Here is a 22,273-nt window from a genome sequence, read left to right as displayed (position 1 = left end):
GAACCACCCTGCATGGGTTCAAATTTCAGCTGGGCTATTTTTCAGCTGTGAGACTTCAGGCCAATTACTTAACATATGTGTGCCTCAGTTTCCTCATCTCTAAAGTCAGAAGAATAATTTCTATGTTATGATAGGCTATAAATATGATATATAGTATAATATCTGTTATATACTATAGTATAATAATAATAGCCTAATAATGGCACCAGCCTCTTAGAGTGTTAGGAGGATTCGATGAGTTACTACATGCAAAGATCTTACACAAGCACCTGGCACAGAGCAACTGCTCCACGCATGTTGATTGTGATTATCCAGCCCAAGAAGGTGGGGGCTGGACTACCAGGGGCCTGAGTGGGCAACTCGGAGGCTCCCACCCCCCAAGGGAACAGCTTGGCCCTGGGCTCTGCAGTGCACAGGTGTCCACTGTGCTGCGGCCCCTGCAGCAGCTCGTCTCCCTCACTGCGCTGCTTACCAGCTTCTAGAGTCAGACAGACATGGATTTGAATGCTGGCTCCACCACTTATAGGCTGTGTGACCTTGGGCAAGTGACTGGCCCTCTCCAGCCTCAGATGCCACTCTATCCCTCCTGGGTTGGTATGAGGGTTAAACAAGGGAATATGAGGGAAACATCCAGCTCAGTCAGGCAAATGGGCTCTCCGTGCTTGATCTCATCTGACCCCCTTCTCTTGCTTCCTCCAGTAGCTGTGAGCTTGGCCTGAATAGGCCACACCTAAGTACAGGACCCTCATACGTACAAGGGTCCTCGGGTATGGGAAACACGCACCACCATCCACATTGCACATGCGCACAGGTCCCTTCCACAGGCCTGTAGGACCCCTAAGGATTCATAAGTTCCCTCCTGCACGATAGCCCCCTTGCACCCTTCATGGACTTGTGCATGTCCACACAGGTGTGCATGCCCCCCTGTTCATACCTGCATACACACATGTCCATGCACATATGGACACAGGGCACAGCCAGGCACACATATGCACACATGTGCCCCTGCAACTCCCTGCCAGCACGCTCACTCCCACACTCAGGGGTGTCCACCAGGCCCGGCCCTAAGGTGGCCGTCTTCACAGCAGAGGAATGCAGACAGCTGGGGATGCTCTGCCAGCGGACGTGAGAGAGAGGCCCAGGGGAAACCACACGAGCAGGAATCCGGGCAGGCATGCCAGGCCGAGGCGGGGCCTTCAGGTGCCAGGAATCGTGCTGGGGTATGGGGTGGGGGAATGTGCAGACACTTGCCCTCCAGTCTGTCCCATCACCCTGTGTCCTTGGAGGCTCTGGGACCTGGAAGCCAAAGGGTCTCACAGACCATCGTCCTCCACCAGAGACAGCAATCAGGTTCTACCTTGCAGGGTAGCGGGGCGTCTCTCCCTGGGCTGCAGTGGCCTGGTCTGAGCTCTGAGGGGCCCTACGAGGTGGTCTTCCTCACTGAGAAACCAGGGAGATGATGTGGGAGTCTTTAGAACTCTTCGGAGGGACTCATGCTGACCCCACAGCCACTGTGTGCTAAGGTGCTTATGTCTAATAACTCCCTGAAGACCCACAAAGGGTCCCTGCTCCCGTTTACAGATGTGGAATCTGAGGTGCAGAGGTGGGTGACCTACCCAGGTCCCAGAGCTGGCAGACTCCAGAGCCCAGTGTCTAACCACTGTGCAGTGTGGCCTCTGCCACTGGGTACACATCACACCCTGGGGAGAAGCTTGCAAGTGCGGCCTAAGCACTGCTGGCTGCATAAAGGCCCTGTCCCAAATGCAGGGATCTCTGGCCCCAGTTGGCAGAGGGGCCTTCCAGGGCCGCTGCAGCACCAGCCTTCCCCAGGTCACAGCTGTGCTACCTATGGGTAAGTACCACACAGGGAGGGGCTGGGCTCACTGCCATCTGGGGGTTTAGGCATCTTCTGCCAGCACCCATCACTGGGGACCAGCCAAGGCTGGGTGGGGGACATGTCAGGGTACCAAGAGACAGCAGGTACAAAGGTGGGAACAAGACCTCTGCAAGGTCAGCCCTGGGATGGGGAGAGGTCACCCCCATCTCGCCTACATAGAACATATCGCCTAAGAAGGACAGAAGCCAGAGTTTCAGAGTAGACTGAACAGGTGGAGGGGTTGGTAAGGACTCCAATGAGGACCTGCCAACTGCAGAGTCCCTGAGGTGAGGGTTGACACTGGTGGCCTCCTGTGAAAGGCTCCCCAGGTCAACTGGGACCCCAGTGTACAGACCCATCTGTTTGTTGCATGAGACTGGGGTAGGGTGGAGTCACTATGCACTGGTGTCCAGGACCTGTGGAAGAGGGAAGGGAGAGTGTGCATGCAAAAGTCCCACCAGAGGACTCGCCCTACACCCCACTGGCCATCCTGCCTGCCCCTTGTAGGTTCTACCCATAGACCTGGCCAGTTAGTTCCTAGGGACACTAAAATGGGAAAATGACAGTGCAGTCATGGGGGGACCCATGGAAGACACACCACATGCCCGAAGCTACCCAGGGTAGGGGGAATTCTGACTCCAGCCACTGCTGCTCCTTCTGAGGACAGCCAAAGTGGACCCTCAGGACTTCGTGTTGCACTGACCATGGCTGGCCACCTCAGGAGCACCTAGCAGCCTGAAGCGCCCATCCTTCCCCTCCAGCCCTCAAGGAGGGTCCCCACCCTTCAGGGAGAAGAAGGGCCCAGTCACATGGCCCCGGTTCCCACCCGCTCTTCCAGTTTTAGAGTGTGGCCTGGGTCAGTTGACTTCACCTCCCTGAGCCTCGGTTTCCACAAACAGCAATGCCACCACTCAGGGCTGTTCTGATCATTGCATGGAACTGCGTTTAGAAAGATTCAGGCACAGCCTGACACACAAAAGTCCTCAGAGTGGCCATCTGTAGTTTCCAAAGACTTCTCGAAGCCCCTGCACTTCTTTCCAAAGCACTTCTAGGCTTGAGACCTCATTACCCAGCACAAGACTCTGGGGAAGAGCAAGACAGCCAGTGTCACCCCACTGGCTGGCCAGACCCAGGCCCAGAGAGGGAGAGTAACACACAAGCCAGCGGGAGGCAGAGCTTGAAGGACTCATGCCCGGCCTCCTTCTCCCATACCAGCCTCAAAGTGGGAAAGGGGCCACGGGCCCCCAAACAGTTTCCCCGGGACAGTCTTAGGGTCTTGTTGTGGCTATGTGACCTCTCCATGCCACCCATGGCCCTTCCAAGGCACCTGTCTTACTCCTCCCGGGCAGCCCTTTCCCCAGTTGTTTTCCTGTGACCCTCGCTGCCAGGACCATGTAGAGCCAGGGCCCCTGAGGCTTGAGGAGGGAGCCTGGCCTCCTGAGGTCTCCTGGAGTCCCCAGAGTAGGAGCTGAGACCTGAGTTCTGCAGCGGTGATGGGGGTGAGGGGGTGGGGTAGGGGTGGGGAGGTGGAGGGTGGGGTGGGGGGAATGAGGTGGGGGGTGGAGGGGCACGTGTCCGTGCTATCCGTGTGGTGATGTCAGGACCCGCCTCGCCCTGGTCCCAGCACGTTCGTTCGTTGGCAGAGTGGGGAACAAAGCGTCCTGCGCATTCCTGCTCGCTGACTCAGGGCCGTCACGTAGCACGCCGCCGCCCGCTGCAGCCGCAGCTTTGCCCAAAATTGGTTGGGAGGCGAGGGCGGGCCACAAGCACAGCAGCCGGGTCCGCTGCTGGCAACCTGCTTCACGCTCTCCGCAAGCCGCTTTTCTCTCTGCCCCAAGCCCGAGGATTTCCCAAAACAGGCATGAGTGGGAGAGACAATGGGGCGCCCCTGACGCTGGTCCCTGCTAGGACCTGGGAGGGTCAGCAGTGGGTCCACTGCCTGGGGAGGGGGGTGTGAGCAGGGGGCAGGAGGTGGGTGGGGGTCAGTCCTGGCCTCAGGGCACTGCTTGTCTTTGAACCTCATTTTCCACATCTGCCAAATGGGGGTGTGCGAGGCACGGTTGTAAACACTTGGTAGGAGTTATCTAAGTTTTACACCAACCCTATGAGGAAGGTACTATTGTTATCACATTTTACAAATCAGGAAGCAGGCACTGGACACTGATTTCCTTGAGGTTACATACTGGTGAGCTGCATAGCTAGATTTGAACCTAGGTTTTTAAGGTTCCAGAATTTGCATGCATCCCTTATGTGCTAAAGTATACAGCGCAGTGTTTGGCTGGCAGTGTGTATCCTCCCCTCCCCCTTGGTGGTTAAGACCAGGTCCCTCACTTCACCTCACTAAACCTCCATTCACTCACCTATAAAGTGGGTGCCTGCGGAAGGGTGCCCTCCAGGGGTTGTCAGAGTACAAGTGAGGATCCATGTGTGACTGGTGGAAGGAAAAGGAAAAGGCTGATTTCCTGGCAGCCCCTGGTCATCTGAGCCAACACCCAAGTCCAGAGAGGAGCCAAGCGAAGCCTGGAGTCAGCAGCCAGGCCAGGCCCTCTTGGGCCACCACGAGGCTGGGGAGCATTGAGCTGCCTGAGTCTCTTAGGAAAAGGAGGCAGAGGAGGGACCCTACCATGATCCCTCTGCCAGCCTGGCCTCTTTCCCCATTGCAACCTGCATTCAGAGAAAGGGGAACTCTTTGGAGCTGGGGGGTGTCAGGGTCAGAGGCCTGCCCTGAATTTGCAGGAATGAGGTGGCTAGCAGGTGGCCTTGTTCTCAGATGCCCAGATGGACTGGGCAGGCCTTCCCTAGCTATGGCGTCACCTCCCAGGGGCTCATCTGAGAGTGCAGGGAAGACCCTGGAAGGAAGTCCCCCCTCCCCAGGACTGGTTTGGGTCCTACCTGCCCTGGACCTCCACAACACAAATGCAAGCTGACTCCATTTGACCTCAGGAAAAGGTCAGTTGCCAGCTGGGCATACGAGGCCTGTGGTCTGGCCTCCAAGCTCCGGTCTCTTCACTAAATCCCTCACACTGTTCACGCCAACTCCTAGGACCTGCCATGCAATTCCAGGCCTACCAGCTGTTTCCAATGCCTGGAATGTTTTCTCCACCTTCATAGCCTGCTTAAATGCTCTTCCACTGGAAAGCCCTCCTGAACCTCCAGGCAGAGGCGAGCACGCCTTCCTCTGGGGTCCTGAAGTTCCTTGTTTATCCTTCCCTTTCAGCCAACACAGAGCCAGGCTCAGAACACACCTTGTCCTTTGGCTCAGAGCCTTCATTACAGGCCATCCACGCTCCTAGGTCCTCATCCCAGGCAAATACCCATGAGTTTGGGGCCCCTTTCCCCAAATCCCAGCTGGGCCAGAGATCCATAAACCTAGCCCAGGTCTGACACAAAGCCATCTCAGCATGCTTGCTGCATGATGGCAGAGGGCACGGCCTTGTGCTCTGAAGACCCTTTTCTTTCCTCTGCTCTTGGCTGTGTGACCTCGAGCAGCTTATGCAGCTTCTCTGAACCTTACTCCCAGGCCCTGCCCTGCCCTGCTTGCTTTCTAGGCCTGTTCAGAAAATCCAATGAATGAAGGCAGACAGAATGCTCGGCACGTGGGCACAGCTCCCCACACAGCTGCCATTATCCCCAGGTCATTATTATGAGCCTCCCCTGTGCTGGGTGGCAGGAGAGCAGGCAGGTGATAAACTCAGAAACAGCTGGAGCCCCTGGCTGACTCAGGCTGAGAAGGCATCAGAAGAAATGGTTGTTTTATGGTCAGCCTGAACCAGCCTAACTCTGGCCCTCCCCTCCCCACCCCCAGGATTTACCCAAATCTGAAGCCATGAGGCCTTCTGGGCCCATTCAGAGCCTCTTATCTGGAGAGATAAAGGCCCCCTCCCCTTGGATGGTGGACCCATTCATCTGGCCGCTGTGTGACCTTGGCAACCCTCACCCAATCTGGACCAGCCTTGGGGAGTGCTGGGTCGGGGGCAGGCAGTGGTCTCTCAAGGTTTCCAGGCATGTCTTCCAGGCAGGCGTGGTGGCAGGCGGCGGGGTGGGGGACACCCCCACTGCTTCTGGGCCTCAGAACGGGTTCTGCTTTCTTTCTTCCTGATATCTGTCCCAAGGTGGTGGTGTGAGCTCTCAGCAACCCTGTGACATCATCCTCCTAAAAGTCTGGGGTTGTTATTTTCGTTTGACACATGGGGAAACTGAGACTCAGAGTTCAGAAGACCCTTGTCCAAGGTCACACAGCCAATAGCCAGGACACTGTGTACGGATCTGCAGCGCGGGTAGTGAGGGCCCTTCCGCTATAGCCCTCCATTCTTTGTGGGGTCCTGGCTGGTGATGGCTGCCTCACTCCCTCCCAGGGCCCCAGCTGTGTGCCAGGGCCTGAAAAAGAATCATCCGTTTATGAGGTCCTCCCATGAATCCATAGGACAGAGGAGGAAGTCAAAGCCCAGAGAGTTGGAATTGCTTGGTTCAGGTCACATAAGAGCAGAGCAAGATTCTGTTCCCTACACCCCTGCTTTGTGCCCTATACCAGCTGCTTCCCCAGTGTGGCAAGGTGTCAGGGTGCCAGCAACACCGGGCCTCAGGGAACCTGCAGGGAGACCCTCTGGTCTCACAGACACCCCATGGCTATGGGCGGCCAAAGAGGGGGTGTGTCCAACCTACCAGGGTGGGCCCACCAGGCCTGCCTGGGCCCAAGGCTCCCTGCCAGGCTCAGATGAAAGCGTGAGGTCATTGGGCCATCCCAGCTCTCTGTCCGATCTCGCTACTGTGACTCAGCCCTGCCTTACCCAAACCTCTTCCTCCAGGGGACCCTAGCAATGGACTGGCCTGGGCTGCCCCCACTGCCTGCTTGCCCGCTCAGGGCCTGTCACCCTGAGTCACTGCTCACCTCACCAGCCGGCACCTGCTCAGTGCGTAATCAGCCTACTCCTCTCCCCCAAGCTCCCAAAGTTCAGCTGCTAAAGGCCCAGGAGCCAGGCTGAGGAGTCGGGGGACTTTTCCTGCTGCCCTCAGACTCGACCCCCAGGACCTGTTTTGGGGAATTCTCTAGCCCTGACAGGAAAAAGCTAGAATTGAAGTTGAGAGCTCAGGCGAAGGGCTCAGGCTGACCTGGGTTCAAATCTTAGCTCCTTCCTTGCTAAATCGGTGACCTAAGATAAGCTACCTCAGGTTTCCATCTGAAAAAAGAGGGTAATAATAGTAATAAGCTGCATTCCATGAGGATTCTATGTGGGATCACATTTGCCAAGCTAGTGCTTAAGAATGCAGCCTGCGAGGCAGGCAGATCTATATTCAAATTGCTGTGTGATCTTGTGCAAGCCCCTTTACCTCTCTGGGCCCCAGGCTCCTCATCTGTACAATGGGACTAATAAGTGCCCTCTTGCTGTGGTGATTAAAGGTGATAATATATATAAAGGGTTTGTGCAGTGTCTGGCACCTGGTACCAGACATGGGCAAATGTTTACATGGGTAGCTGAGATTAATTCTTAAAGTGCCAGAAACTTCGTGAGCCCAGGATGGTTTCAATGAATGATAGATGGTCTGGCTCTTCCTCTGAATGTGGAATAGCATCAGGGAAGGGCTCCCTGGGCACTGAAGCTCCAGAGTCCCCTCTGCAGGCTGAGCTCCAAACGTCCCTAGGTAGGTCCAGAAGGTTCTCTGAAGAGGTCTTTCTGGGCTGTGGCTAACCTCATGCTTTATAGTCTCCAGGGCACCCACAGAACCCCTCATTCCATGGAGGGTGAAGCTGATGCTCAGGCAGGAATCAGAGCTGGCCTGCAGCCACCTAGCTGGAAGCGGAACCCAAGCCTACAACTCCATGTCCGCCTCTTCCCAGCCTGGGAGCTGCCTCCCTGGACCTAGGCCACTCTCACCTGCCAGTCTCAGAGACCGCACTGGCTCACAGAGCTCATGTGCCCATGGAGGCTCTTTGAAGTCCTGCTGGAAACCCAGTTTCCCAAACTCATTTGGCAACGGTGTCCCATCTGCTACCAGAGTTTTCCTTGGAACATACTACAGGAAACACTGAGCTGTGCTGCCACAGCCCGTAAAGTCTTGGTCTTTATCTTATCCCACTACGCTCGGGGGCAGCTCCCCAAGTGCGGGACCCAGTGAGCCTGGGCTGGGCCAGTGGAGGAAGGGTGGACCCAGGAGAAAACTTCTCTGACCTCCCCATTTCCAACCCCATGGTATTTATTGTGCATGTGATCTGGACGAAGGGACAGGCTGGAGGAGGTCGCATAGGTGGAGAAGGGCAAGGGGAGTAGAAATGGCGCTGACCCTGGGGTCAGACAAACCTGGGTTTGAACCCTGACCATTACAGGTCCAGCTAGTCAACCTCTCAGAGTCTGAAGCCTCGTCTGAAAATGGGTGCACTGACACCTCGAAGGTTATGCTGCAAGGATTAAGTGAGAACAAGAACGTGAGTATGCTCTGTAATTAGGGGTTATCAACAACAATGGCGACCACCGACAGCCTTACCGCAGCCATGTTGCTATGGTTATACCTATAGATGAGGAAACAGGCTCAGAGAAGGAGGAAACGGCACATGTCATGAGAAGTGGCTCTAAATAGGAACCTAGCTCAGCCTGACCCTGGAATCAATGTCCTTAACCACTAGCCTATCCTGGGAGCCATAAGATAAAACCTAGGCAGAGGTGGCTGTAAGTGAGAATCAGGTGGGTGTTCAGAAGAGGGTCAGATCTCATGTCCAGATGGAGTTGGGAAGGCTTCCTGGGAGAGGTATCACTTGTGATGGGCCTTGAAGGATGGGCAGAACAAGTCAACTAAGAATGGAAGGAGCCTGGGAGGCCCCAGCTTATACAGAGACATGGAGGCAAGAAAGTCTGCAATGTGTCCAGAGAGTGACAAGCCCTGTGGCCTTGTGGGCTAAAGCCTTGAGCACACAGATCAGTATTGCTGGGATGAGGAAGGAAAGATAAAGAGAACTCTGAATCAGACCCCAAGTGCCCGACGCCGGGGTTGGGCATTAGGGTTTGGTGAGACACTTCACCCTGTCACCAGGCTAGATTCTCGCTGCGCACTTCAGGCTGAAGCCTGGTTTTCACAGGAAGGCAGTTTTGGCCGAAATCTCAGCACCTTCTCGTCTGGTGTGGCATTGTAGGGTGTGCCAAAGCAGATGTGGGTGGGTGGAGCAAACCCGAGTGGCCACATGCCCTTGGAGGGACTATGTGACCCAGAGCAGTGGAGGGACCACTCATGGGGGATCTGGCCCACGGTGTGCAGATTGCAGTTTCCCCCTCACTACCACCACACACACATACACACCTATATCACTCCTTTCCAGAAGTGTGTCTCCACCGAGAGGCCCACATGCACCATGCAGCCCAGAGTGAGAAGGGAAGGACAGAGACACTGACATAGCCCTCCCAGGCCAGACGACAGACCAGACCTTCCATTGGCCCTGGCACAAAGCCTCCAGCAGCTGTGAGGTTGGATATTTCTTCTTAGATGCCTTTGACAATTGTGGTCTCCAACACTAAGGAAGGTTAAACCAAGGTGTACCATTGGTCTCATGGCCAGGGAACAATAGAACCAGATCCCAGACTGGCCCACCCCCACCCTCCACGACATTTGGACTAGCACAGTGCTGGGCAATTTGTCCATAGGGGGATGACGGTGGGGGTGGGATTCAAGCTTCAGTCATAGGTCTTTGAAGCTGGCACCTGGACCTGCCAAGCCTCTGGTGGGCTGGCCCCTGACTCACCCCCCACACCCTGAGCCAGCCCCAGGCAGCGGCTTCAGCTTCTGACCGCCCTCCTGCCTACCAGAGCCCAGCTGTGCCTCTCCTGGGTCATCATGGCTCAGGATTCCCAGGAGCTGGCCGGGAAGGCCAAGGCCATTAGGCCAGGAGGTATTCCAGGCACACCTCTGCCCAGGAATGTCAGCCTAGAATCATGAGGGAACCCCGGGCTTTTTGCCTCCCTGCTGGGCACCAAGTCACCCTGATGATCTAGGCACCAGCCACTTATTTTTAGCTGACACTTCCTTCTAGAATGAAGTACTGTGCTTCTGCAGGGCCCGGCCTCCTGGTGGCTCACCCCTTCCCAGAGGGGAAAGGCGGCCTCCTGGTGGGGTGCTGGGTGTGCCTTGGAAAACACGGGTTCTAGGCAACAGAGTGGGTGTGACTGAAAAACTACCAGCTGCATGTCTTGGCTGGTGGTGGCGGTGGGATGGAGGAGGAGAGTGAGGTGCCAGCCCCTCCAAGGGCAGGGGCTTAGGCCTCAGCAAGAGAAGAGTCCGGGCATTCTGGGTGTCTAGGATCCAGGCTGGCAGGATGGCTTCTGGCGGACTCCACCCACCGCCAGACCTCGGTTTCCTTATCTAGGAATAGGCCAAGAGTCCTTTCCTTTCTAGCGGCCTGTCCAATTTTTTTTATTGAAGATTATCTCGACTGTTCCCCATTGGAACATATTGAAGATGGTATCAGATAGAAAAAGGGATCTAGACCTCCCTCATCAGAGAGGTGTCTATGCAAAGGCAGGCTTTGTCTGGTGAGATGAGGCCCTCTTTGTACTTTCAATTTCACTCCAGCACTGGGCACAGACCACGTGCCTAAGCCTGTGCTAGGCCTTGAGGTGGAGATTCCAGAGAAAACCGTGCCTCAGTGAACTCATCATCTCAGTGGGGAGACAAACCTCTCGCCAGGAAATAACCACATGTTTTCAGGATAGGTATACCATGCAAAGCTCTTCAAGTTTTAACCCTTCTGATCTCCCCAGTCACATCTGTCATCAAAGAAAATGGATGCATGGGAGAGTTGTTGTGTAGATATGTGCATGGTAGGATGGCCCAAAGGTTAGGAATGGAAGGAAGGGAGGGAAGAAGGAAGGAAGGATGTGAACATGGGAGGTTGAACTGATGGATGGATAGATAGATGGGTGTGTCCGTGTATACATGTGACGAAGGCTGTTGGTCTCAGAAAAACAGATGAGTATAAGGGGAAAAGTCCTAGCCCGGTCTCTTGCTCATTGTGTGACCCTGGGGAAGTTACTTCCTTATCTGTAAAGTGAGAATCTTATCTGGAAAGACTTCCTCTGTGAAGTGAGAATCATGAGCCCAGTGTGCCTCCTAGGGCTGTTGTAGAGATCCAGTGAAATAAGAATGAACTGCCCATTCCTACCTAACTGCTGGAACCAGGCCTCAGCTGCTGGCCTTGTAGACATGGCTACTACATGCTGTGTTTTTGCTGTGGAAGTGACAGCCCCACAGATGCAGGTGGGAGGCTACTTCTGCTCCTGGGTCCCCAGTTTCCCAGCCTGCATAGCGCTCTCCCCCTGGTAAGAGCAGGGAGGGGACCCCCTGGAGGAGAGTTGCTGCAGGAGGGCTCCCCACAGGCTGGGGAGTCAGGAAAGCACATTGAGGGCACTCAGGGCTCAGGGCTAGGGCTTTGGGGTTACACAGATCTGCCCTCTGACCTTGGCTTTGCCACTTTCTAGCTGTCTGACATTAAGCAAGTTGTGAGACTATTTCCCCATTAATAAAAGAGGGACTAATTACAGTGCCCACCCTTTCAGTATGTTGTGACAGTTAATGGCAATAATGTATGTAAATCACTTAGCACAGTGCTTGGAATATATTAAATATTCAAGAATAGCTGTTACCCCACACTCCCAAAAGGCTAAGTAGGGAATTGGACCCTCAGCTCTTGAGAGCTCACTCAGAAACTTCGAGTCCGGAGATTTCCATCCTGGATGCTGAGTCCCTGAGTAAGTTTTCTTATTTCAAAAAGTCCAGCAGGACTCACATGGCCTCTTGACAAGGGAGCCTTGACTGAACAAAATCTGCTTTCGGCTGAAATCCCAGCAGTTCCATGGGTCTTGCTGACCCTGTTCTGATTACCCTTAGATTAATAACAAACAGGGCATGTGAATTATTCCTGTAAGTACCATTTATGTGGGAGATACGAATCTTTCCAAATGGGCTGAGGCGGAGGGAGGAGGAGAACTAGGAAGGGGGTGTCCTCTGAAGGAAGCCATGGTGACCAGGGGAGCTGGTCCCACAGGGCTGAGGCTGCTGTTTCAGAGACCCAGTGTGGGGACATTGGTGTGGGTGGTGGCAGGCCCTGCTGGCTCAGAGTGAGCTGTGGCCGATGGCAGGAGGCCCAGACCACCCACCAGAAAGAAGCCCTGAGGCTGAGTGGCCCCAGCCCCAAGTGGGGGCAGCCCTGACCCACAGCCTTGGGGACAAGTGATGATGGGAATGTCTGAACCCCCTCAGTCCCTAAATCCCCAACCCAGGCTGACTCCAGGGCCAAACTGTCCCTAGCCCCCCATTCTCTGGGACTCCAGACATCTCCCCCTGCTCTGCGCCATCTTCCCAGCTGCTCGTTCTACTAAGCTGCCCACACGGTATGTGCCTGCAACCAAGACACTGTGTCCCTTCGTCAGGGCTGCAAACAAAACTTCTTGAAACCTGGAGCAGCCAGGTGGCAAGGGGGAAGTGACTGGCTTTCCAGAAGTGCGAGAGCAGAGAGCCCCAAGCTGGGAGCAAGAGTGACGCAGGGATAGCCTGCAGGGCTTACATTTGGGTTGCTCTGAACTCAGATCAGGTTGATTCTGAAAGTCATAGGCTGTCAATGCATCACCATCAGTGGCAAAGCAGGACTTGCCCAAGGCCACCCAGCACCAGCAGCAGAGCTGGGACGAAAGCTTGCTGCTCCTGCTACACCAGGAACCTGCTCCAGCCCATGGCTGCCCTTTGGGACAACACCACCCGGACATTTCCTCCTCACTCCTGTGCATCCTCCCGCCCACACAGTGCCCCTGGATGCTGGACAGCTGCTTGATGGACCCATATTGACTCAGTGCAAAAGTGATAGAGCGAGCTTCGGGGTGTGCACAAAGATGGCCTAGCCCATCCTAGTGCCCTGGTCCTTCCTGGCAGCCCTTCCCAAGTGGACCCAGAGTCACGGGCTCATCTTGGACCCCTGGGAGAGCTTCACTGCTATGCAGGAAAAGGTGGGGCTGGATTAGTAGCCAAGAGAACATCCGGCCTCTTCACTGTCTTGAAGAAATTGCTTCTCCTCTTGGATCTCAGTTATCTCATCTAAAAAATGGAGTGAGGGCTGGAGAGGATTTCCAGAGGGCAGTTTCTAGCACAGTGTCTCACCCAGACATACAGCTCAGATGCCGTCTTCTGCCAGCCCACCCACCCCACAAATCTCTCCCTCTTGGATTGAGCTGGCACCAAGCAGAAGTGGAGCAAATTATTTTGTGAGCAAAACTATTCCCTCCAAATCCTGACAGGGTGACCTTCAGGGAAATCCCTACTCTTGAACCTGGAGCCTTTACTAGCCCAGGTCCAAGGCCAGGTTGGGTCGGGGAGTGCAGCAGGACAGCTGGTCGTTGGTGGTGGCCAGCACAGTGGGGTCAGGGGTCCAAGCAGCCAGGCTAGCCAGGAGGGGCAGAGGTGACAGCTGTCAGGGCCCCCGGCGAAGAGTCCCAGGGGGCTGGAGCTGGCTATTTTTAACTCAGCTTAATTTTCTCTACCTGTAAACCAACTCTTGCCAGTGGGATAATGCTTTCACCTCCTACGACCTGGGCTCGCTCAGGTTCCGGAGCCAGGCCTCTCCATTTCGCAGGAGCCCAGTTTGACCAGCTGGAGATGAGGGCAGGGAAAGAAGGAAACTGGAGTCGACACAGCTCCCTGGGCTGACCCTGCCAGGCCTGGTGGTGGCCCCTGTTCTGTCATCATCCTCCGTTTACACCCGAGAGGGAGCCTGTCTCTTGGTCCGTTTAATTCTTCTATTATGTTTCCCAGACTCAAGCCTCTGGTTCCCTATTGTCCCGAGCAGGCATTTTGCATTTGTGTAAAGATTAGACACGTTAGAACCTTCACTCTCACTCCCAATGGTCTTTTCTCTTTTCCTTTCTCAAATCCGAGTTCTTTCTTTCTGGCTTCACTCACTTCCTTGCCCTCCCTCTCCTTCCCTACCTGTCTTTATCTATCTCCCTGCTTGTTTTCCTCCCCACCCTGACCCCCACCTTCTCCCCACTGACCTGCTTTTCCTTCTTTCTTCTCCTTACGGTTCAGTAATTTGAATTCTCTATCCACCCCTTACCCCCACCCTAACTCAGCTTAATTCCGTATTTATATTCTCTCAGAGGCTAATAGAAATAACTGGGAGTATTGCTCACCTCATTCCAGAAATACTCTTCTAAATTCTTAGAGAGGCGCCATGCAGGGGAGGGCAGTGAGCACTCCATGCAGAGTCACTGTTTTGCTGGAGAAACCGAGATTCGCGTTCCAGAGCCGGCTCAGCACCTAGTACCAGTTGTGAGCTTGGCCAGGCTCCATTTCCTCCTGGGCAGCAGCGCGGCTGATAGCCAGGTGATAGCAGCTGCCTCCCGGGGGGGTCGTGATGGAGAAGAAATGAAAGTTCTGAGCACACAGTAGGTGCCCAGAAATGTTTGTTCCTGCTTCCACTGCAGCATGACCCAGCCTGGGAGGTGGAAGGCGGCACTGACAGATCTCTTTCTCCTTTGGTTCTGCCCAGATCTACCAGGATCATACTCACATATGGGTACACACGTGAGGGCTCCAGACGCACTCTAGGAAAAAGCAAAATTGCCTGTTGCTTTTTGGTCATATAATTCTCCCTTCAAAAATATCTAAAGACAAAAGAGCTGCCGAACACAGGGACTGAAAATTGGGCAGCCTGGGTTCCTGAGGCCCCAAATTCCCCAGTTCAAAGCCAGGTCTCTGGGGGTATTCATTCATACCCCCACTCCCTCCGAGTGTACTCCCTCAGAGGGTTTCTACTGCGTGCCAGGCTGGCTCCAGGCCCTGCTTTCTCTGCAGTTCTGGACCTCAAGATTGCTGGGGAGATAAGATTAATGTCGTGAGTCAGGCAGGCACGGGAGCCTTACCTGTTGTGCCTGCAGACAGGGTCCTTTAAAGACACCGCAAGAGGTGGACCCTGAGCCAGGCCTGGGCAGGAACAGAGGAGCACCGCCGGTTCCACGAACTGCTCAGCACATCTCCAACTAGTCCCACTTCTGAGCCAGCAGAGGGGCAGGAGCAGAATGCTAGCCCCCAGGGGGCACGATCCACCACCTGGCCTTTTTAGCAGAAAGTAGCCACTGACGTGAGCCAAGACATTCTCTCATGTCCAAGACAGGAGACCTTTCAAGAGGCGCTGTGTGCGTATGCCACAGCTTTCTGGGAAGGACTCTGAAGCCCCCTTCTTAGTCTCAAGAGAGCCTCTGAGACAACACAAAACCTCCATTTTGGTTTTGTTTTGCAAATAAGGAAACTGAGGCCCAGGAAAGAAGTCCATGGTCATGGATGCACAGCTAAATAGATACTAGAAGGGACCAGAACTCCTGTCCCCAGACCCTGGGGTGGGAAGAGGGGAGAGGGGGTATGTCCTAGGTGAGGTAGTGATGAGGCAGCCCCAGGCTCATCAGAGGTCAGGGGTAGGTTGTGTACTTCACTGAAGGAAGCAGGCCCAGAGAGGGTTCTGACTTGCCCAAGGCCACACAGCCTTGAGCAGGCTTTTTACCTTCTACGCAATAGAAGGGGCATCCTCAGCTGGTTGGCAGTAGGCAAGAAGGCCAGTGGGGTCTCCTTCAAGGAGAAGGAGGGTTTTTCTCATGCTCCCCCTTTAAACTCTTAGCTCTGGGCAAAACCTGGGAGCGGCCCAGGAGAGAGTGGGAGAGGGGCTCAGTCACTTTGGGGATGATTTGAGGAAGTCCTAAGGGACTGGGGAGGGGCCCCTCAGGGTTGCAGGGAAGCCTCAGGAGGTGCTCCAAGCACAGAGGGAGGAGCTGGGCCTTCCCTCCCCCCTCCCCTGTCCCCCGCACAGGGGAGGCTGGGGCCGGGCCAGGCACCCCAGGAGGAGGCGTTGTCCCTGGCTCCAGGCCTACCGGTGGAGCAGGGCAGGGCTGGTCGGCAGGGGCGGGGCCATGGCTGGTGGTTATAAGAGGCAGCCAGGGCACCCAAGCAATGAGCTATCCGCTCGGCTTGGTAGCAGGACGCTGGCAACAGGCGTGCTCCCTGCGCTGGTCGTGTTCCCTGCGCTGGTCGTGTTCCCTGCACTGGTCCAGACGTGCGCTCCACCGCCGCTATGGTCGCCGCGCCCACTGCCTGGTGCTCCATCGTTCTCGCCCTGCTCCTGGCCCTGCACGAAGGTGAGCCGTCTGGCCTCGCCTGCTGCAGCAGCCCCCGGGGGTCTGTTCATCGGTGTCTCTCCCCGGGGGCAGAGGTGCACCTCCCAAGCCGTCTGGGGGCGTACCGGGGGCGGGACCCAGCTCCAGCGGCAGCTGCCTTGGGCTCTGCAAGTACAGAGGTGCTGCAGGCACAGGGCAGCTGCTGGCCCTTCTCACCGGGGCTGCTGGGGCTTCCCCAGGCTGGCCCAGAGCTCCTGAGCAGCTAGACTGCCAACTTCCTCAATTGTGCAACAGGAGGAGCCCAGCAGGTCCCCCATCCCAGCTGTGCCAGGTGCCTGACCCACCTCTCCACCTCTCTCTCCCTCCTGTGCGTGCAGGCAAAGGCCAGGCCGCTGCCACCCCGGAGCAGCCCGTGCCCTCGCCCAGTGCCCAAGGCTCCCACCTTCGGCCTCGGCGTTGCTCCTGCAGCTCCTGGCTCGACAAGGAGTGCGTCTACTTCTGCCACCTGGATATCATCTGGGTGAATACCCCTGGGTGAGCCACAACGGGGGTCCAGGGGGTGCTAGCAGTGGGGTGGGGGGTGGGCAGGGGCTATGGGCACTCCAGGAATCTCAGGCACAGTAGAGCTCTTCCTGGGCCTCCAAATGGGAGCACTGGGCCAATACCAATAGTTAGCAGTTACCATTTCAACTCCCACATGGAGGCTGCCTGAGCAATATAAAGGGCTGTCTCATGAGAATTCGCTGGTAAGAAAGTGTTGGCTCCATTTTCCAGATCAGGGTGCTGAGGCTCAGACAGGTTAGGTGCCTTCCCCAAGATCACACAGAAAGAAGTGAGTGGTAGGTGGAAGCTCCGTCCTAGGTCCCTTGGATGCCAGAGCTCACATCCGCTCTGCCATGCTACCTCTGCATGATCTTCCAAGAATAATATAATTAATGACAGCACCCATGTCTCGACTGTGCCAGGCCCTATGCTGAGCATGGCTCGTGCGTGATCATCTCATGAACCCCCCATCTTCCCCTGAGGCGGGTACTGCCGTTGTCCCCAAATGACAGATGAGAAACCTGCCCTGTGTCACCTGGCGGAGCCAGGGTGGGGGCCGTGCTGTCTGTTCTGTCTGCACCCGCACTGCCTCCGGGCCACTGCATACTTCAAGTTGAAGTTTCTGTGCACATTTGTGGTTTTTTTTCCCTTCCCCAAATTGCAAAAGGCAAGAGAAGCCCGGCACGTAAGCGTGTGTGGAGCTAATCCGCATCCAAACATTCACTCAGGGTGGGAACCCTGCCAGTCCCTGCCTGCCGGATCTACCTGGAGTCATTACACCTCCAACCACACCGGCTAAAATTAGCTCTGGCACCCAAAGGTGCCGGTCTGACCGGCCACAGGGCTCCTGCCCTGCCCTCGGCCTGCCTTGGCCAGACTCTGATCTGAAATCAATCCCACCTGACCTCACACACATGCACACTCACACGCACATGCACGTACACTTACACACACATTTACCATCTTTAAGTCAAAGCTCTAAGACACGTATGTCATCCTTCCAGGCAAATGAGGACCAGGTGGGGGCAGCTTAGCTGTGAGCCTGTGTTTACTTCTGTGAGATGGTGTTTCCTCCCCTGCTCCAGGGCAAGCTGTGTGCCTTCTTTGAGAACAGGGGAACAGCCTGGCTCCACCAGCTCAAGTTCCTGTCTGGGAGTGGGAAGAGGCTGGAGGATACCCCCAGGGAGTGGGGAGGGTGGGGTTGGGGGTGGGGGCAAAGGCCCAGAGAGGGTGGGGTCTTGGGTCTGGTCTAGGGCTACATGGCACCTAAGGAGGAGCTTGTGGTGGGACTTCTTGAGGTCAGGGGCTGGTCACCTTTTGCTGCCACCCTGGTGGCATGGGTGGTCATCCCAGGGAGTGGTGTTGATAGTCCCTGCTTGCCAATGGTCATGATTTATCCAATCATCTCCTCCCTCTCTCCCTCCTTCCTCTCTCTCTCTCTTTCTCTTTCTCTCTCTGTTCCCCCCCCCCCCCACTCTCTCCACCCTACATCACTACCTTGCTGGCTGCACGCCCACAGACAGACAGCTCCTTATGGCCTGGGAAACCCGCCAAAACGTCAGCGCCGCTCTCTGCCAGGGCGCTGTGGGTGCTCCAGCACCAAGGACCCTGCCTGTACCACCTTCTGCAGTCAAAGACCCTGGTAAGTGAGCACCCAGCCAGCAGGGAAGAAGGGTGGGCCAGCCTGGACCTGCCATGGGCAGCAGGGTGTCTGGGAGAGCAGTAGAGAAGCAGAGGAGCTAATGGGGGGAGTGAGAGGAGTCCTAGGGGCCCCTAGTGCCCTGGGTCCATGGGCAGTGTCCCTTCTTACAGGGAACCAGTCACCCCTGAGTCCCTCCCACTGCCCAGTTCTGTGGGCTCTGAAAGCATCATGTCTCAGTCCTGGGCAGGAGAGATTTTCACAGGTGACAGCTGAGGCAGAGAGGGGACAGGACTTGTCCTGTCAGGCCACACAACTGGTCAGGAGAGCTGAGCTTCAACCTTGTTCTGACTGAGTCCACGGGGCTTTGGATTCAGACCTGAAGCTCTGGGGACTTAGGCACTTTCTCAGTGGAGGAGTAACATCTAGAGTTGGGAGGTCGTAGCACCATCCCAGGGTTGTCGCAGAGTTGCTAGGGGGCCTTTGCAGTTCTCTTAACTCTTTGGGCCTCAGTTTTCCCATCTATAAAAGGGTGGGAACTTTTGTTCCTTCCTTCCTCCACTTGGAGCATTTGGGAAAAGCAGAAACTGGCTTTGCAATCCCCAGCTTCCATTCCCATGATGGTTTACGAGAAAACTCTTCTGAGACTCAAGCTGTAGTTCCAACTCTGCCTCAGTTTCCCCTGCAAAGGGCCATGTTTAGCTGCAGGTGTCTAGATTCTGGGAAGGCCTGCCACCCAGCTGCCTGTTTCTGAGACTAAGACCACATTCCCGGTAGCTCAGTTTTCCTCGGTCTCCACCCTGCCTGGGAAAGGAAGGGTGCCAGGTGCACAGGGGTGGAAATGGATCTGCTCCTAAGGACGAATGGGCGTGGGGTGGGGGCTGGGCTGGGCCTGCAGCCAGGTGGCCTCAGGGCCCTGGACAGCCCCTCACTTGGACCCTAATGTTGTTCATTCAGGGCTGAAGCCATGGCAATCCCAGGCGTTGGGTCCCCTGCAGACATGTCCCAGGCTGGGAAGACATGGGCCACTGCAGGAGAGCTCCTCCAGCATCTGAGGTAAGTAAGGGGCACCTGCACTGATTGGGAGCTTCCTATACACCTGGCACACTTCCTCACATTTCCCTTGTTCTCTAAAAGAGGCAGGACTGTATCCCCACTGGGCAATTAGGAGAACTAAGGCTCAGAGAAGTGAAGGCACTTTCCCAGGGTCACACAGCAATCTGGCATCTGGCTGACTCCAGAGCCTATGCTTTTAACCACTATGCTCTTTGTTACCACCAGGCCTGGAGGTGGAATTGTTAGAGGGTTTGAAGGCTCATGACCCTGGAAGGACCATAGGTATTCATTCAGGCTGTGTCTGAATCGAGCATCTCCCATCTGCTGGGGTCCAGCCCACTCCCTCCCCCCCCACACCAGACTGGATCCCCTCTGTGGTGGCCTCAGCACGGCTCAGCTCAAGACCTGACACACAAGAGGTGCCTGTGAATGTTTGTCCAACCAAATTGACTCGAGAACAGGAACCCCACATCTGGCCTTGCAGCAGAGTGCCTGGGGGTGCCTTCTGAGCCAGGACTGCCTGATTTGAACCCCCGCCCTGCCACAAACGAGCTTCATGACCTTGGGCTTGTCACTTAACTTCTCTGTGCTTTAGTTTCCTACTTTGAAACAGGGGCAACAATGCTACTCATCTTGTCAGGTTGGATGAGTCGCCATAATGAAACGCCTCCAGAAGGGCCTAGCCCCCAGTGGGAGCTCGGAAAGTGTTAGCCGTTCCCACCTCTGTCCCTGATGGCTGCTCGGGGCCAGCCAGGGCCAGGGCCCAGCTGTCTCCTCAGGGGCTCCCATTTTTGTGGGGAGGCAGAAACAGGAGAAGAGTCAGGATGGTGGGCCGACAGGACCCAGCATACACTTGGGAACTGTCTTAGATGAAAAAAATCAAGATAAGACTGCAAGTGCATGGCTCCTCAGAGTGGGCAGAGAGCTGGCTTTGCCAACCTATATTCCTTCTTACAACAGTTCAGGCCTGTTTTCATCTTCAGACCCAGAAAGGGGCTCAGAGAGAATGAGAGAGTTGCCTAAGTTCCCACAGCTGGGAACGAGGCCACGTGGATGACACAAGTCCATGCAAGGACCTCAGCCAGGTGCAAAGGGCAACGAGGACCCATATTTGTCTGGGTTGGACCACCTTGAGCTGGACCTTGAAGAATGGGAATTGTAGTAGGTGGAGTTTGGGTGGGGGGAAGGTGAACAGCTTGGAAGGAACAGCATGAGCAAAGGTGTGTGTCGTGCGGGAGACCCTGCTCGGTCTCTACTCCCGCTCCCCACACAAGAACGCAGGATATGGTGAGGCCAAAAAGGAACACCCACGGAGCCATAGGTAGGGGAGTCATACCACTATATTCTCTCTGGCGGCACTATACTCTCACTGGAGGCTGGATCCACACTGTCCGCAAACCGCCATCCACGCTTGCCAGCCCAGCCGCCATCTTCTTGCTAGCCCCCATTCTTCTCTTTCTCCCTCTTCTCTGCTAGCGTAGCCACAGCAGTTATATTGTGGCCAATGGCTCACTGGTTACAGCTGACGGCCAACTAGCCACAGCTGATGGCCATCCCATCACAGTTGATGGCCATTTACTACCTGAGCCAGCACCTGTCTATGTGAGGCCGAGAGCCTGGAAACTACTTTCTGGAGCTCTGCCCCCACAGTGTGTAAGTGGGAAGGCAGCTCATGGGAGAGAAGCACTGGGCTGTTCATGGCCAGTCCGTCATTCTGGCAACATTCGATGTTGAACATCAGCTTTGTCAAAGTTCCTGTGGGCAGAGAAGCTTCTAGGCCAGGTCTGCCCTGATGTTGATGGGCAGACTTTGTTTTCAGGGTCACCTGTGGCCACCCTCTGACCCCAGGGCAGCCATGATTAAGGGGTGCGGTCCCTATTACTGCTGCCTCTCACAGGGAACTCTTAGGTGGTCCATATCTCTTGAAAGGCTAATCTGACCCTTCTCAATTCCAGGGACATTTCTGCCTCCAAGATCTACTTTGTTAGGCGACAGCAAAAGGCAACAAGGAAGACCAGGCCTACACACTCCAGGCGGAAAAAGAGATAGTGTTGAGCGCTGGAGAAGTGTTGGGAAGAAAGCCTATGTGGAGATGGGAGGAGAGGGGCCGCCCAGGGCAGGGAGACCCTCCACCTGTCTCCTGGGCCCGGAAACCCACCTGCTGGGATCCGCACGAGCTCTGGCCTCCTTGCCCTGGTGAGGGAGCCTCCCTCCAGGCAGCGCCAACGCCTCACACTGCCCAGGAAACCTTCAGCTCCCAGGCTACGGAGCAGCTTCCCATCCGGGCTCCAGCCCCACATCTCTGCTGAACTGCTGACCGGTACCGTGTGGGGACTGCACTAACTTGGAAGCTACATCCCGAAAGGTGTCCTGTCTGTTGGCTACAAACCGGGAGTAACATGCAGTGATGGGCGCTCACACCTAAGCCAGCCCTGGAGGCTGGATGGGTCTGCCACACGGCTGGTGTCCTGGCCACCCCCATTTGTCCCTTCCAGCTCTCCCTCCCCAGGGTCTTTGTATCCTCATACTCTCGGGACACTCCTGGTGAGAAGGGCCTATTCTGCTCCTGTCTGTATATAACTTATTTGCTGTAAGAACTTTGAGAATTCCAATTATTTATTATAATGTATTTTTTAGACACAATTATTTGCCTGCAAACTTGTGTTTGTAGTAAACAATGAAACGGTACTCTGGCAGTTTTTCTTGGCAGAGGCGGTAGTGGGAGGCACCTTTCGGGAAGGGGCTGCTTGGAAGTTAGGGAGTCACAGAAAGGGAAAGAAGGGGCCTCAGGCAGATGACCAGAGCCCTGATTTCCACTCCCTTTGCCCTTGCTGGGCATCTCTGGCAACTAACCCACCCTCTCTGGGCTTTTGCCCATCACATACCCAGACAGCCATCTAAGCTTTGACATCCAGGATTCCAGGACCTACGTTCCCATCAGGCTGGTAACCGATGGCCAGGCCTTTCCCAAGAGCATGTTTGGAAGGAACCAAGACCCACTTCTGCTCCAGCTACCCTGTGCCCCAG

The 22,273-nt window shown here is 55.5% G+C and overlaps 1 protein-coding gene across 1 annotated transcript; it reads left to right on the top strand.

Annotated features, from left to right (window-relative positions):
* The first annotated feature begins 15,849 nt into the window (after positions 1–15,849).
* Positions 15,850–21,934, top strand: EDN2 (endothelin 2). Its single transcript, XM_019737119.3, has 5 exons — positions 15,850–16,029; positions 16,386–16,542; positions 18,071–18,193; positions 19,148–19,246; positions 21,202–21,934. Exons 1-5 carry the CDS (start codon positions 15,966–15,968, stop codon positions 21,293–21,295), a joined length of 537 nt encoding a protein of 178 aa, XP_019592678.2. The 5' UTR covers positions 15,850–15,965; the 3' UTR covers positions 21,296–21,934.
* The last annotated feature ends 339 nt before the right edge of the window (positions 21,935–22,273 follow it).

This window comes from Rhinolophus sinicus, chromosome 14, assembly GCF_057876585.1.
Source record: "Rhinolophus sinicus isolate RSI-liver-muscle chromosome 14, RSI-T2T, whole genome shotgun sequence".
NCBI classification, from domain to species: domain Eukaryota; kingdom Metazoa; phylum Chordata; class Mammalia; order Chiroptera; family Rhinolophidae; genus Rhinolophus; species Rhinolophus sinicus.
The sequence above is the reverse complement of the archived record's forward strand: the minus strand, read 5'-3'. Positions and strand labels throughout refer to the sequence as shown.

What these genes read in the sequence shown, in the direction of transcription:
- EDN2 (XM_019737119.3), top strand. Translation starts at nt 15,966, where the DNA reads ATGGTCGCCGCGCCCACTGCCTGGTGCTCCATCGTTCTCGCCCTGCTC. An exon ending in ATCTGGGTGAATACCCCTGG is followed by an intron (nt 16,543 to 18,070) that starts GTGAGCCACAAC and finishes GCACGCCCACAG; the next exon opens with ACAGACAGCTCCTTATGGCC. An exon ending in GAGCTCCTCCAGCATCTGAG is followed by an intron (nt 19,247 to 21,201) that starts GTAAGTAAGGGG and finishes TCTCAATTCCAG; the next exon opens with GGACATTTCTGCCTCCAAGA.